Genomic DNA, 16,885 nt, shown 5'->3' with positions numbered 1-16,885 from the left:
AAAAAAAAAAAAGAAAAAGAAAACTGAGATGAAAGCCAAATAAAAGAAGAACCATTTTTAGACATTACCTTCCCTAGGATAACCCTTCTTCTGAAATGTAAAGCTAAAATAAAACTCATACATTTTTAGGTATCTAAAGCCATGTGACATTTCTAAAGATAATACAAATCATTTTTAAATTTACTTATACTCAGCCTCATCCCCCAGAGATCCAAGGAAGCTACAATGGCACTTGAAATTCTGATGGCTTGCTGCAGAAACATACCACAGATGTGTAATTCCCTTGGTCCATTTTTCTCTTGACTCCTTCCAGATCTAAAGGCTGCTGATCATCCTGTTTGCTGACCTCAGTAAGAACTGGTGGATCTGGTCCTTCGGGGGAGCTGCGGGAAGGTATACTCTCCTCTGTCTCAGGATTTAAGTCTGGAGGCTTGGCAGCCTATTGCCAGGAAAGATATGTTGTTTTTATCTAACACTAAAACCAAGGTGTCCATGCAAATTCTATTAAAATTAATAAAGATGGTACTGAATGATTCATATTATAAAACCCAAAGAACATGAAAATAATCAGATTTCTCAAATAGAAAAGGAAAGTTAAAATGAGACTGTTATGTAATAGCTTAGCTAAGCTAACTTAGGAGGTTTTCTTGATAAATTCCAAACCTAGTATGAAGAAGCTGAAACTGTGTTCAGTTCCTTTTGAGTATAACATCGAAAGCAGCTAATTTTCCTATTCAAAAATGGAGCTCTATTAAAAGATAAAACAGCAGCCTAGCTCTGAGTTAAAGAGATCCATGTGGTTCTTCTAATGGCTACTTTATAAATGTGTAAAGTTCACAATTTACATAGACAGAAAGTGTTTTTCAAATTGGTTACTATAACTGTCTCCTAACTACTATTCCTGCCTCTAGGCTCAGGCATAGCCAGTCCTTCCTCTCCATTCCAGTCAGAATAATATTTTTTCTAAGAAGTAATTCTGATCAGGTTACTGTCTTGGGTGACGTGCTTCACTGGCTCCCTATCACCTTCAGAGTATAAAGCCGAAATTTCTCATTATAACCACAAGACCTCTGAAGATACAAGACCCTTCCTATTTCTTAGAAGGTCCTACTCTTGGCTCTAAGTATTTTCCTAATGGTTACAGCCAAAACAGGTAACAAAAATTAAGAAAATGAAATAAATAAAAAGAAGAAAAAAAAAAACCAAAAAAAAGAAAATGAAATAAAACAAAAGAAAAATACTAGATAAAAACGACCTAAGAACAAGCTCAGAAAAATGAGACTTGGCTTACCTGCCGGTAGCGTAGCAAATGGCTGGTAGTCCGAGAGTTCAACAAAGCTGTCAGAACTTGCTTCAGAGAAATCTGCAGCTCTTTTTCAAGGGCCAGTCGCCACTCTGCAGGGTGCCGCTCAGTACAGTTCACACAAGTGTAGGCCACACTTTCTGGCAGATTAGATAGAATCTCATACATCTCATCTAAGAAAACAAAAACCTACCATGATGAGGTCCTCTGAAGAATGGGAGAGAGGAAGAAGAGGAAACTATTCCACTGAACTTACTATAAAGCTGCATATTGGGAACCACATTAAGATTCTAATAGCCTCATGGATATCACATATATTGATCTCAAAAAGTGGCATTATTAGTTAACACTAATCCTGAATTTGGTTATTGAGAATCAACAGGTTCTGGAACCCACAAAGGACAGCAAATAAATACTTTAAAGGCATATATTCAAGATAAGTGAGCTCAAATGTATAACACAATGCTGCTTATTCTAGAGACCAAAAAATAAATTTAGAGACTTCAAATAACAAAATAACCATGATTTTAGGTTTAAAGTGCTCTAGAGGCTTATAAACGCAATAGTACCTAGGAAGAAGAAAACTGAAATAAAAAGACTCCAACCTTCTGTACCTGAAAGATTCTCACATTTGGAATGGACCCAGCGATCACACTTCCCACATTGCATCATCTTACTCTCATAGTCATCATCATCGTAACACTTGTCACAGAGAGGGCAGAAGTTTCCTGAAAGCAAAGCGAAGTTTACAGCAGTGCTTTGGCTCACATACCTGTGTTTTTGTGGACCTTGACTTGCATACACCAACCCAATCTAAAGTTATATTCTTCTGGAATCACAAACACCAGCATGGATCTACTGTGGAATGTTCACACATCTGCAGTGTCAAGATTATTCTGAACCCCTCAAATATTCACAACAAAGCTTCATATGCTACTAGGTTTCTTTGGACTCATTTATAAAAGTCATGAGGTAAGATTTTAAAGATAAAACAATAGAAAAGAATGGAAGAGAGAACTTTTTCACACATGTAAAAGAAATATTTAAATATTTAAAAGGAAGTGGCAATACGGAAGTTGAAAACAGTACATGTAAGCTTTTTCCTTATTTCTAGGGCATTTACATTTGAACTTAGAGGAGTTCTTCCTAAAATGCAGTACTATGTATAACCTTCATGAATTTCTTTATACACTGAGATCTCCTCTATTGTTTTTTACTTAATGAACTTCTTCAAGCTGATCTGCTTATCTTACTTAAAATAACTTTAATAGTGAACTTTATATGATTATCCTAAGTCAGTAAAATAATAGGCTTAACGTATTAGTTACATTAATTTTTTTTTCTAACATAAGTATTAAAAGACAATGTTTAGGTACCAACTAAAATCATTTCTGAAATAATCAAATGTATAACATATATACCACACTTTGGGAAATATTAGCTTAGAGGATTTCTTTGTGGTTAGTTATAATGAAAATTCCCCTTATCACTTCCCATATACACTAACAAGACATTCCTAGCTGCTAAGTTCTAAACAGGAACTTGGTAAATGTGTCTAAATGGTATCCTTGACATAATGTGTAAGATTTTTTAATTTCATTTCACTAGAGAGTCCAGTTCACCTCCAAAATACCAAGTGAAACCTCCAGAAGTGGGCAAAACTGGCTTTTTTGGGTACCTTTAGCAAAGAGCTTGGCACAATCATGGCACAGTGAGAAATCATGAGACCACTGTGCATCCCACCCTTTGCCTGGAGTTGTGGATCCACAGCTCTTACAGCGAACACACTTGGTACAGATCTGGAAAAGAAGAAAAGAAACTCAATAGGAATTTCTTATTTTTAATATCTTAACTAAAAAGATCTCAAGTGCATCAATTTCTAGATTTAATTTCTCTACTGAGATGATTTCCTAGTAATGAGGCAAAAAGATTGTCATGCTGACATCTTCAGGCAAAGATATTCGTAATACAAGTTACATAAGCCTAATAGTCACATGACGGTTCTCTATAAAATAGCATTGTGTGTATACTCACCCAAACTTTCTTTTTCTTTGTGGGTTTGGTGGGGTAGTTTGGTCCCAGGCACTCAGGGTGATAGCTGTTTCGGCACTTATTACACTCCAGCAGCTGCTATAAGAAAATGTAATGGCCAAAAGATGGGCATCATATTACCTTCACCCAACACCTATTACTTAGGACCCCACTGGCAAGTAAGTTTAGCACACAATTATAACAGTTTAAATTTCCTCATCCATTATTTACCACCAATTAAAGCATTGAGATTTGTTTCCTGCCAAAGGCACTTAGTGATGAGTACTCTTATTAGGTAGATCTGACTTATTTTTGGAATTTTATTCAATATCATGTTTTCTGCTATATTCCCAAAATTAAAACACAAAATAGGAACTGATTACACCCAATTAAATACTAAAGACAGACTAAGTGAAAGAGAAATAATATAGATACAAAATCCTAATTGGAAGGCAGAAATAGCGATAGAAAAAGAAAGCAATACTCTTAAGCACAGTCATCCTTGGTTTCTATGGGGGATTGGTTCCAGGACCCCAAGAGGACACCAAAGTCCATGGATGCTCAAGTCCCTTAGACAAAATGGTGCAGCATTTGCATATAACCGGTGTACATCCTACCATATACTTTTTTTTTTTTGAGATGGAGTCTCACTCTGTCACCCAGGCTGGAGTGCAATGGTGCAATCTTGGCTTACCAAAACCTCAGCCTCCCAGGTTCAAGCAATTTTCCTGCCTCAACCTCCCAAGTAGCTGGGACTACAGGTGCCCGCCACCACACTTGGCTAATTTTTTTGTATTTTTAGTAGAGATAGGGTTTCACCATGTTGGCTCAGGCTGGTCGCGAACTTCTGGCCTCAAGTGATCTGCCCACCATATAGTTTAAATTATCTATAGATTACTTATCATACCTAATACAGTATAAATAGTTGTTAATACTATATTGTTTAGGAAATAATGACAAGAAAAACAAAGTGTGTTCACAGAGAGTACAGAGGCAACTACTCATTTTTTCCAAAATATATTCAATCCAAGGTTGGTTGAGTCCACGGATTCACAACCCACTGATACAAAGATCCAACTGTAGTTCTATTACCAAGTTTGTACCTTTGTAGCCTGATGTTGCCTTCCACAAACGTGACAGAATTTGCAGCGACGACAACACCAATTTTCCAGCTGGTCCTCCAGAGGGCGCTCGTTCTCCTCTAAACAAAACTTGTGGAAGGGCTCGCAACAGACTTGGCAATACACGAACTATAGTAAGAACATGGGAAGATAGAAGTATGTCAAATAATGTGTAGAACAAAATAATCAACCATACCCTTCTTAATATACTTTGGGTTTTAGTATTAGTAGTCCACTGATATATATTTAATTCAATATATATTCATTAAGCAATAACTATATAAAAAAATACAGTACTGGGCACTGCGGGAGATTCAGAGTACTAAAGTGGTAATAACAGTGGAATTATAAAGTAACAAAATATACATAGTCCAGGGTTTAATAGAACATGCTAAGTACCCTAAGAGTGGTATAAACAAAGAGCTATGGAAATGTAAAGGAGTGAGGTGGGGGAAATAGGGAGGGTTTAAAGGTTTTCTATAGCATACTAAACAATTATAAACTTGGGTTTGTCCTTTTCATTTCTAATTTTATGTATGTATGTATGTATGTATGTATGTATGTGTTTATTTATTTATTTATTTGACAGAGTCTCGCTCTGTTGCCCAGACAGTGCAGTGGTGCGATCTTGGCTCACTGTAACCTCTGCCTCCTGGGTTCAAGCGATTCTCCTGCCTTAGTCTCCCAAGTAGCTAGAATTACAGGCATGTGCTACCATGCCTGGCTAATTTTTGGTATTTTTAGTAGAGACAGGTTTCACTGTGTTAGCCAGGATGGTCTCGATCTCCTGTCCTTGTGATTTGTCTGCCTCAACCTCCCAAAGTGCTAGGATTATAGGTGTGAGCCATTGTGCCCAGCCTCCATTTCTAATTTTAGAAATACGTTATATTCATATTGATATATGATTTTCAAAAATACTAATTAGGATAATCCAGAATTTTCTTTTGCCATAAAGGAATTACTGAGACAAATGGTTAAACCTAAATAAGGTCTATAGATCATCAGATAATAGTAATGTACCAATGTTAACTTCCTGATTTGGTAATTACATACCATGGTTATATAAGCGAATGTCCTTGATTTTTAAAAATACACACCAAAATATTTAGAGGTAAAAGGGAATATATCTGCAACTTGTTCTCAAATGTTTAAATGTGTATCTATAAGTACAATGTATATATGTATTTGTTATTTTATAAAATGTACATATAGAGAAACATATTAACACTTTGGGAATCTTGGTAAGGGGTACATATAATTCTTTGTACTACTCCTGTAGTTTTTTTTGTAAGTCTGAAATCGTCAACGTAAGTTTAAAAAGTTGAATGGAAGAGTGTTCATCAAACACTGGTCATGCTTTAGGTGTGCCATGCAGTCAGCAGGCTATTCATTCTCTAATTCATTTTTCAGGACTCCTGTGAGATTGCTATGCACAAATAAAAAGAATTTAAATCAGAACAATTATACCTTGAAAAAAAATCCCAGAAGTTGAAGGACTGGTGCTATAAAAATAAGTTATTCCTTATGTAGCATATGTGTGGGTACAAAGCACTATATTAGGAGGGAAAAGACCCCTGGCACTTGTAGACTGAATATTCTCAGTCTCAATGATAACCTGAAGCAACTTCTGCACTTAGAACAGTAAGTTGTTTTTAATAGGGACCAAGAGAGTATTTGCTTAATAAATGAATACCAGGCAACAATTTGTAATTTTGTTAGTGAATAACCGAGTGGGGAGGATTGAGTTTCTTAGCTAGTTTGTTACTAGCTCACTTTCTTAGCTAGTTTGTTACTAGTTTCACTGACTGCTCAACATTCAGATTTCAACCTAGCTTGGGTTTTCTGATTTTTTTTTTGGAAACAGAGTCTTGCTTAGTTGCCCAGGCTGGAGTGTGGTGGTGTAGCAATAGCTCACTGCCGCCTTGATCTCCTGGGCTCAAGCGATCCTCTCACCTCAGGCTCCCAAGCAGCTGGAACTAGAGTAGCTGGGACTACAGGCACATGCTACCATGCCTGCTATTTTATTTTATTTAAGTAGAAACAAGGTCTCACTATGTTGCTCAGGCTGGTCTTGAACTCCTGAGCTGAAGCGGTCCTCCTGCCTCAGGCTCTCAAAGTGCTGGGACTATAGGTGTAAGCCACTGCATCCAACCTGGATTTTCTTTACCACCTTTGAATACATATCTTATGTGATAAGTAATAAGCCGAGGAGGTATCTGCCAGGAATTTAAGAATTGTAAAGGATTGATCTATCCTTTATAAATGACAAACTACTGCTTCCTATTCAAAATTGTGCTACTTTCCTCTTTCTCGTTGTAAAGATGGTACATACTCACTGAGAAAAAACAGAAAGATTAAAAAACAAAACAAAACAGAGAAACAAATAAAGGTCACCCATAATCTAACCACACTCTTAATATTTTGGTGTGAATCCTTCCAGATTGTTTTCTAGATATATATTTTAAAAACATTTTTCCAAACTAAAATCGGATTGTGCTTTATATACTATCTTGTAACCTGCTCTTTTCACTCAGTGGTATGTCATGGACATCATTCCATGTTATTACTGCAATTACTTTTACACCAAGCTAATAACACCAATCTATGTTATCAGTTTTAGGACTTCATATTTGTCATTATATGTGCCCTATATTTATTTTAACCCAGGCTCCTTATAGATAGGCTTTTGGGTTGTTTCCAGTTTTTTATTATCATGAACAATATTGAAATGAACAGTTCTTTTATATATACAGATTTGCCAATTTGTATAATTATATCCATAAGATAAGTATTAGAAATGCAATTGCATGTTAGAGGATATACCTATTTTAAAGATAAATACGTATTTCCAAATAATTCTCTCAAAAAGAAAGATTATAACTAATCTATATTTCCACCAGCAGAAAGTCCCCATTTATTCAGGATCCTTTTTTATCATGCTTTAATTTCCAGTTTTTGGTCACTAGAGGGCTAAAAAACAGACACCCTCCCTTCACCTCCTCCCTGCCACTCACCATGTATTTATTTCTAGTTTTGTGAATTATCTATGTCTTTTGCCTATTTTTTTTCTTACTGAATGTCATTCCTTTCTGTAAATTGGTAAGAGCTCTTTATAGACAAAGAGGCTTTCACATACAGTATAAAACAATCATCAATAACATCCCTTTTAATAGTACACTGTATCATTATTTTCTCTTATTTAGACATCTAACAGAAAGATCAGAACTCAAATGAAGACTGAATTTAAGAGAAATGGGATTATTGATCTTTTCACTCTCAATAACTTTGCTACTCTAGTAAGAGATTCCTTCCTAAAATCTCTAAAAAACTTCAAAACATTTCTTTAGCTGGTTTAAACAGGGGATAATACCTGCTAAATCCCAATAATACAGACTATAGTAATTTCAACCACAGAAAAATGATCTATGTTCTTTCTGGTGTACAAAGCAGCAGGATGCCTTACCTCTACATGCCCACTACTGGCACAGAGAAAGCAAACCACCCTGGGTGTTATAGGAACAGAGGTCAAGATTCCTAAGCCTCCCATCTCCCACACATTTTCTGCTTCACAGTCCTCCTGTGGAGAGAGAAAGGTCACTTAGGAAAGTTTTACAATTACACAACTTTGGATAGAAAATAAGGATGAAATGCATAAAATTAGTGTGACATCAGAATGTCAACAGTATTTCATTTCAATGAGTCCAAAAATAACTGCTGCTTTAAAAAGTTTTAATCTCAGACTATTAAAAGGCTCACCTATTTGTTCAATTCATATTGAATATATTGCAAAGATATACTGGAATTGAATTTCCCTTACAGTTTTGCTAACTCAAGGAATCATCATGGTTTAATACTTTCCATGTGAAGGAATTATTTCCTCCAATACTGTTCAAGATAGTAGGAATGTTTCATTTCCTATGTTCTGCAGTCAGTTTACAAATAGTGACCTCACAACACTGACCAAAGCTCTCAGAGCACTAAACCCATCTGTTAATGGGAGTTCTTTTTCATTCCCCGAGCTGGTGCTGATTTTCTCTTTCAACACCTTTGGTAGCTTTACTTAAAGTCCATAACACTCAATATACTTTATGATCACTCAACACGTTTACCTTAAAGTCCACTCTGATCCTGTGGACTCCATCTGTTGGAATTTTTTGCTTAGAACTATTGCCATTGGAGAGAGTGCTGAGGATGTTCAAAGTGCCTGCATTCTCCTGCTTACTGACCGGAGGTGGTTTTTCCTAAGGAGACAAAAGATGAATATAGAACAAAATCACATTCTATTTGCCTTTACATTTGTAACAGATAATAATGCAAATGACAAATCTTATTAATAGATCTAAAAAACACGTTTCCAACATAAACAGAAATAGTCTTCAGAAGATTTTCTTTTTTAAGAGATGGGGTCTTGCTCTGTTGCCTAGGCTGCAGTACAGTGGCATGATCATAGCTCACTGCAGCCTAGACCTCCTGGGCTTGAGTGATCCTCCTGCCTCAGCTTCTCAAAAGTAGCTGGGACTACTGGTGCATGCCACCATGCCTAGCTCATTTTTAAATTTTTTATAGCAACTGGGTGTCACTGTGTTACCCAGGTTGGTCTCCAGCTCCTGGCCTCAAGTGATTCTCCCGCCTTGGCCCCTCAAAGTGCTGGGATTATAGATGTGAGCCACCACACTATCTCTTTATCTATAATAAATAAAAATAGTGAACACAGGGAAGGATGATTTTTTACAGACAAATATTGCTAAAGGATGTTGGGGTCAAAAATAATTATGCCAAATGGCCTTTAGAATAAGCAGATTCCTAGGCTAGAACATATGGGACCATAAAGAAGGAAAAGCAACAAGGAAGAGACCAAAAAAGAACCAGGCTAAACCCTAAACTTTTTTTGTTTTTTTTGAAATGGAGTCTCGCTCTGTTGTCTAGGCTGGAGTGCAGTGGTGCAATCTTGCCTCACTGCAGCCTCTGGCTCCCAGGTTCAAGAAATTCCCCTGCCTCAGCCTCCCAAGTAGTTGGGATTACAGGTGCCTGCCACCATGCCTGGCTAATTTTTGTATCGTTGGTAGAGACAGGGTTTCTCCATGTTGGCCAGGCTGGTCTCGAACTCCTGACCTCAAGTGATCTGCCCACCTTGGCTTCCCAAAGTGCTGGGATCACAAAACTGAGCCATTACACCTGGTGAAGCCTAAACTTTTTTTTTTTTTTTGGAGGCAGTGTTTTCTTTGTCACCCAGGCTACACTGCAGTGGTGCAATCATAGCTCACTGCAGCCTCAAATTACTGGGCTCAAGATCATCCTTTCACCTCAGGCTCCTGAGTACCTGGGACTACAGACAAGTGCTACCATGCCTGGCTATTTAAAAAAAAAAAAAAAAAAGAAAGAAAGACAGGGTCTCGCTATGTTCTTGAACTGCTGGCCTCAAGCAATCTTCCCACCTCAGCCTAAGTGTTGAGATTACAGGAGTGAGCCACCGTGCCTGGCTAAAAGCCTCAACTTGAAGCTTCTTAATTTTAAGAAATTCCACTGCCATCTACATAGAAGTCAAGGATAAGGCTTTTCCCTACAAAACAGAATACATCCCTGAGAAATGGCAGAGAAACAAATCTCTCCTCACCTTTTCTTTTGGTTTTTGTTTTACAGGGATACTTGGGCGGGGAGCCACTTTTTTCTGTTTGCTCTGCTCTGGACCTAAAAAATTCAGAATAAATTGCAGTCAGATGCTGGCAACAACTACTTTAGGACTGACTGACCTGTGAAGAAAGGGGAATTAGAAAAAATAAAAAACTATTTAAACTCTAGGCTTTGAACAGGAAATTAAAACAATACCTCCAATGTAACTGGTTTTTCGTTTCTGTTTCTTTATTACATATATTAGTTAGAAAGAGAGTTGATTTTCTCGAACTGAAGAAAATCATACATTTTCTGCTTTTCCAAATGCTGTTTGAAACATCAGTGCTTCTTTCTTAGTACTTGTGGTTCAGCAGTTCCTTCTTGCCCTCCTCACTCACCTGATTCTGGTGGTGGAGGCTGCTTTTTCTTGGGCTCACTAGGAGTGGTCTTGGGAACTTCTTTTCTTGGCGGTCCTGTACTAGGTGGCTGAGGAGGGATGACTGGTGCTGGCTGGGAGACCTGCTTGCTTGACTTCCTGGAAGCTGGAGTGGTGACCTGTTTGGATTCAGGCCCAGGGGTGGAGACATTCCCTTCTTCACTCTTTTCCTCCACGGGCTTTCGCAGAGCAGGCTCACTACTGCTTTTCTTTGGGGCAGGATCCTCTCTTGCTGATGGGGTAGGTTTCTGACTAGAGTCCACCACGTTCTTCACAACATTGCTCTCTTTGCTCTCTTTCTTTTCACTGGTCTTAGACTTTTTCTCTTTCTTTTTCACAGCTGGGGAAACAACAACAACAACAACATCTATCTATAAGTGAGAATAATTTCATTTAAAATATATTATAGAGCTACCATATGAACCAGCAATCCCATTGCTAGGTATATACCAAAAGAAAGGAAATCAGTATATCAAAGAGATATCTACACTCTCGTGTTTATTGCAGCACTATTCATGATAGCCAAGATTTGAAAGCAACCTAAGCGTCCAACAACAGATGAATGGATAAAATGTGGTACAGGCCAGGCGGTGGCTCACAACTGTAATCCCAGCACTTTGGGAGGCCGAGGCGGGCGGGTCACAAGGTCAAGAGATCGAGACCATCCTGGCCAACATGGTGAAAACCGTCTCTACTAAAAATACAAAAATTAGCTGGGTATGGTGGCGTGTGCCTGTAGTCCCAGCTATTCGGGAGGCTGAGGCAGAAGAATTGCTTGAACCCAAGTAGTGGAGGCTGCAGTAAGCCAAGATCATGCCACTGCACTCCAGCCTGGCACCTGGCGACAGAGCAAGACTCTGTCTCAAAAAAAAAGAAATAAAAGAAAAGAAAATGTGGTACATATCCACAATGGAGTACTGTTCAGCCATAAAAAAGAACAAGATCTTATTATTTGAAACAACATGGATGGAACTGGGGGACATTAGGTTAAGTGAAATAAGCCAGGCACAGAAAGCCAAACATTGCATGTTCTCACTCATTTGTAGAAGCTAAACATTAAAACAATTGAACTTGTGGAGACAGAGGCAGAGAGTATGATGGTTATGAGAGTCTGGGAAGGGTAATGAGGTTGCAGGGGAAAGTGGGGATGGTTAATGGGTACAAAAATTTCAAAAATACAGTTAGAAGTGGGTAAGATCTAGTACTTGATAGTACAACAGGGTGATTATAGTCAACAATAATTTACTGTATACTTGAAAATAACTATAAGGGTATAATTAGATTGTTTGTAACACAAAGGATAAATGCTTCAGGTGATGGATAGCCCATGTATCCTGATGTGATTATTATCCATTGTATCCTGTATCAACATAGCTCATGTACTCCTATAAATATATACACCTGCTGGCCAGGTGCGGTGGTGGCTCATGCCTGTAATTCCAGCACTTTGGGAGGCTAAGGTGAGAGGACGTCTTGAGCCCAGGAGGTCAAGACCAGCCTGGGAAACACGGCAAAATCCTGTCTCTGAAAAAAAAAATTAAAAAATTAGCCAGGCATGGTGGTGCGCACCTGTAGTCCCAGCTACTAGGAAGGCTGAGGTGGGAAGATGGCTTGAGCCTCGGGGGTCGATGCTACAGTCAGTCGTAATCATACCATTGCACCCCAGCCTGAAAGACAGAGGTAGACTCTGTCTCAAAAAATAAATAAATACACCTGCTATGTGTCCACAAAAATTAAAAATAAGCTAAAACAAAAAACATTTAAAAAGAAGAAGTGTAGAAATGTGACATAATATTTTCAGTTCCCTATAGCTAAAAGTTAGCATTGAAAGGCTAAAGAAAGTTAATCCCAAGTTGATCAGGTGAAATAGGTACACTTTTATTGCTCTAGGAAATAGAATGAACTATAATTTTTACATAAATTTTTAAAATTTATTATGGAAAATTTCAAACATATCTCCCAATATAGGAAATAGTCCAGTAACTCCCATGTACCCATTACCCAGCTTCAACAATCAACTTTCCCAGGGAAAGAGCAGTACTTAAAAAAAAAAAAAGTATTCTTTTCTGCTGGATGCATACAACTGTACAGCACTTAAGCAGGGAGCTCTTGTGGGAAGACCTTGTTAACAACACTACCTTTAGCTTGCTTCTGCAGGTAGGCTTTGGAAGGCATCCATTGTAGATTCTGACATTTTCTCATCCTAGGAAAACAAGGAATAAACCATGAAATAAATTACATTTAGAAGAGCAGCAACTGAAACAAGTGTTCATTTTTTCTGCAAGAATCAGTGAATCTTAATTCAGGTTCACATTTTTATAGTTGAAAAAAGGACTGGTCATTACTCAGATTAAATCTGAGCCTTTGAATCCCTGGATCAGCAATTTCACCTACCTTTAAGATCTAAAAGGAGCAAATATCAAATTATTTTTAAAATGGGACTCAAATTTCTTGTAATCTAACACTGACTAGCACCACACACAAAATGATCAGCCAGTATTTCTTGTAGTCAGATCAGTACTACTGTCTTATGAGTTTAATATTCAAAAGTAATCAACACAAAATGAACTAAAATGATCAAACAACCCCTTTGTCTACCATCACAATGTTATAATTAAATCTGATGGCTTTGATATATACTTCACCCCTAAATTTAGATTTAATAAAATTCAAATTTAATCTGAAGTCTACAATTGCACCGAATCCACTTTAACCCTTAAATTTAGTGTAACTTTATCTTGCTATCAAATATCTTTTTGTGATCTGTGAATTATTTTACTTATTTTCACTAATGGGACTGAGACAAGATTCTTGCTTAAGGTCAGACCAAAGCAAAGCACAGAACTACTTCTTGTCTCCTAGAAATTATCTCTCCTGAAGTAAATAATGTAGCATTTCTCCAAACTATGCTTTATATTAATCACTTTCATGTCATTCACTCATTCAGCAAATATCTGTTGATATCTATTATTTGTGCTAGGTAGTTTACAAGATGCTTAATCACCAAAATTTCTGTTTATGCAACTATCTTGATCTATTTTAAATAAAGTATCCCAGATGGCAGAAAGTACATCCACAAACTAAGTAAAAAAGGGGAGAAAAATTAGAGTAATAAAAATATCCACATTAAAAAATTCCATAATTGGGGATGGCTAATGGGTACAAAAAAAATAATCAGAAAGAATGAATAAGACTCAGCACTTGATAGCCCAACATCGTGATTATAGTCAATAATAATTTAATTGTGCATTTAAAAATAACTAAAAGCGTATAGATTGTTTGTAATACAAAGGACAAATGCTTAAGAGAATGATTATGATGCATTGCATGCCTGTATCAAAACATCTTATGTATACCATAAATATATACACCTACTATGTACCCACAAAAACTAAAACTTCTTAAAAAAAGAAATTTCATATAAGGCCAAGCACTGTGGCTCATGTCTGTAATCCCAGCACTTTGGGAGGTCAAGGCAGGAGGATCATTAGAGCCCAGGAGTTCAACATTGCAGTGAGCTATGATCATGCCACTCCACTCTAGACTCTGGCTCTTAAAAAAAAAAAAATTCCCTATGTATGAAAATATTCTAAGAGAGAGAGTCAGAAAACACAGATGTTTATGCAAGATATCTCCAACGTTTCCTGAATGTCATAAAAGTAATTTCAGTTGACCCAACAAAAAATATACATAAAGTTGTCAGTTTTTAAGTAGAAATCCTCCAGAACTACAGTTTGATATGGTAGCCACTAGTTACACATAGCTATTTGACTTTAATTAAAGTTAAATGAAATAAACAACGTAGTTCCTCAGTCACACTAACCACATGTCAAGAGCTCAATAGCCACATGTGGCTAATGGCTGCCATACTGAACTAAACATTTCCATTATTGTTGTCTACTATTCCAGTAGAACATTTTCATTGTTGAGAACATTCTATTAATGACAGCATGGTCCCAGAGTATTCTTATTTAAGCACAGCCCACATCACAACATGCAACTGCAACAAGTCTTGCAACTCAATTACAACCACATTCAGTTTCCCAGTGTACCTCTGCAACAAACCAGGGATAGAGAAGCAACCTTTATGGCTGAGAGGTCAATATCTCAGAGTGAAACACCCACTTACTTGCAGCACTGCTTCTTTATATTGCGGCCACCAAACTTGGGCTTATCTAAGCAATTAGTACAAATACCACAGTCCTCAGGCACCTGGCAGCCAGGACACTGCCCACACCGCCTCGATCGCCGTCCTTTCTTTACTGGAGGTTCCTGGGGCGCCTTGTTTCTAGTGACAGGTTTAATTGGTTTGATGGGTGGAGCAAGAGGTTCAGCATCTTCTGAGCCAGCAATTGATGACTTGTCTGTTAAAGAAATGCAGCATTAGTTCCGAGGGGGTACTGAATCCCTTCTTGGGAGTAGAAGGAGAGATAAAATCCCTTTCTATCATTAGATACATTCAAACCTTCTTTTAATTGGTACTCCAAAAATGAAATATATTAAAATAAAATATTTATATACAAAACTCAGAATCTATTTTAAATAATTATTTAAATGTTTAAAAATGCCAATAACTTGGCTGGGCACGGTGGCTCACGCCTGTAATCCTAGCACTTTGGGAGGCCGAGGCAGGCGTATCACTGAGGTCAGGTGTTTGAGATCAGCCTGGCCAACATGACAAAACCCGGTCTCTACTAAAAATACAAAAATTAGCCGGGTGTGGTGGCACATGCCTGCAATCCCAGCTACTCGGGAGGCTGAGGCAGGACAATCGTTTGAACCCAGGAGGCAGAGGTTGTAGTGAGCCAAGGTCACGCCACTGCACTCCAGTTTGGGCAACAGAGTGAGACTCCATCTCAAGAAAAAAAGCCACTAACTTGCATCTTGATGAAAGCAAAATTCTGAATAAATAAATACTGAAAACAAAACAGTCTAACCAAAAACAAGAATAGAAACCAAATACTTCTAAGGAGTCTCCAAACCTCTAAATTCATTATCGGTGGCTACTCTGCACTTAAGAACTATATGGCAACCATGAGAATGTGCCTCCCAGACCTCCAACTACAGAAAGCACAACTGACCTGGATTCCAGCTTCTGTGCTCTGAAATCCAGTGGTGCAAAGGCCACACTTATCATGGGCTTCCAGGAAGTAACTTGGTGGAGGAGGGATGCTAAAGCTGGCCTGCTCCAGAGAGACAGAAGACTCCCCTGACAGTTCACTTTTACTCAAAGACTTGACAGCTTTGCCAAACCTTTCTTACCTGCACAGCAGTTTGGGAAGATTCTGCCTAGCCTTCCTTCCTCTTCTCCTTCATGGGGGTCAGATGAGCATCACAGTATAACAGCTCTCCCAGCCTTCCCTGGCTACCTCTCCATTTTCTTTCTCGGCATTTCCTCTAATAAAATCCTCATGTATTTAATCCCCTCTTGCCATCTGTTTTTCAGAGGACCTAGACTATGAAGAGCCTAGTGGGCATCCCCAGAATAATCGACAAACAAATCAAAAGTCTGTTCAGACTCCAAGGTTGACCTTCCTGACCTACCATCATTCCCCATGGAAGACAAAATCTTTTCTCGTTCTTCCCATGGTAAGGCACTCAGGGTGGGCATGTCATCAGGAAACACAGCTCGTTTTCGGCCAAGGGCAACAGCCGCTCTTCTGCAGACATGTTTAATCCGGGGTCCTCGCACAGAGGTCTCTGACGAGTCACTTTCTTGACCCTGAATATAAGGCAATCCAAAAACAATAACAACCATACATGTTGAAATTATAATTGAATGAAGCCAAGGTATACTTGATCAATTTCATTATGATTTAGAATCAAAACACACAACTCTAATTATTCCAAGCTGATAAATCATATCAAAATAGAAATCAACTACTACTGTATTCTAAAACTGGCAGCATAAAAAAAGGCCTCTAATCAAAAAACAGAAAGCAGTTTGAGGTGGGAAGATCATTTGAGGCCAGGAGTTCAAGACAAGTATGGTCAACAGAGAGAGACCCCATCTCTATACAAAATTTAAAAATTAGCTGGGTGTGGTAGTACATACCTGTAGTCCTAGCTACTCAGGAGATGGGACAAGAGGATCACTTGAGCCCAGGAGTTGGAGGTTGCAGTGAGCTATGACTGCGCCACTGCACTCCAGCCTGGGTGACAGAGTGAGACCCTATCTTAAAAACAAACAACTAAGTTTCTATTCCCAATTACGCTACTTTAAATTCCCCTCAAAATTCAAGCTGCCAGTCTATATTAACAAAAAGTTCAGGCCGGGCGCGGTGGCTCAAGCCTGTAATCCCAGCACTTTGGGAGGCCGAGGCGGGTGGATCACGAGGTCAAGAGATCGAGACCATCCTGGTCAACATGGTGAAACCTCATCTC

The 16,885-nt window shown here is 38.2% G+C and overlaps 1 protein-coding gene across 8 annotated transcripts in view; it reads right to left on the bottom strand.

Annotated features, from left to right (window-relative positions):
- The window catches only part of KMT2A (lysine methyltransferase 2A), a 99,933-nt gene that overhangs the window by 34,347 nt on the left and 48,701 nt on the right, over positions 1-16,885 (bottom strand). For 5 of the 8 annotated variants that reach the window (XM_017523423.2, XM_017523426.2, XM_017523429.2 and 2 more), the window contains 13 exons: positions 16,046-16,223; positions 14,631-14,865; positions 12,640-12,704; positions 10,464-10,841; positions 10,070-10,143; positions 8,565-8,696; positions 7,919-8,032; positions 4,438-4,584; positions 3,338-3,433; positions 2,982-3,102; positions 1,909-2,031; positions 1,292-1,476; positions 266-439 (listed from right to left, as the gene is read on the bottom strand). In XM_017523423.2, the coding sequence (XP_017378912.1) occupies positions 266-439; positions 1,292-1,476; positions 1,909-2,031; positions 2,982-3,102; positions 3,338-3,433; positions 4,438-4,584; positions 7,919-8,032; positions 8,565-8,696; positions 10,070-10,143; positions 10,464-10,841; positions 12,640-12,704; positions 14,631-14,865; positions 16,046-16,223 (2,022 nt within the window). The remainder of the gene's footprint in view (positions 1-265; positions 440-1,291; positions 1,477-1,908; positions 2,032-2,981; positions 3,103-3,337; positions 3,434-4,437; positions 4,585-7,918; positions 8,033-8,564; positions 8,697-10,069; positions 10,144-10,463; positions 10,842-12,639; positions 12,705-14,630; positions 14,866-16,045; positions 16,224-16,885) is intronic. The other 3 variants (XM_017523425.2, XM_017523428.2, XM_017523424.2) reach the window with 2 other exon arrangements.

This window comes from Cebus imitator, unplaced genomic scaffold, assembly GCF_001604975.1.
Source record: "Cebus imitator isolate Cc_AM_T3 unplaced genomic scaffold, Cebus_imitator-1.0 Scaffold28, whole genome shotgun sequence".
NCBI classification, from domain to species: domain Eukaryota; kingdom Metazoa; phylum Chordata; class Mammalia; order Primates; family Cebidae; genus Cebus; species Cebus imitator.
Note: the sequence above shows the minus strand (reverse complement) of the source record. Positions and strands in the feature narration are given on the sequence as shown.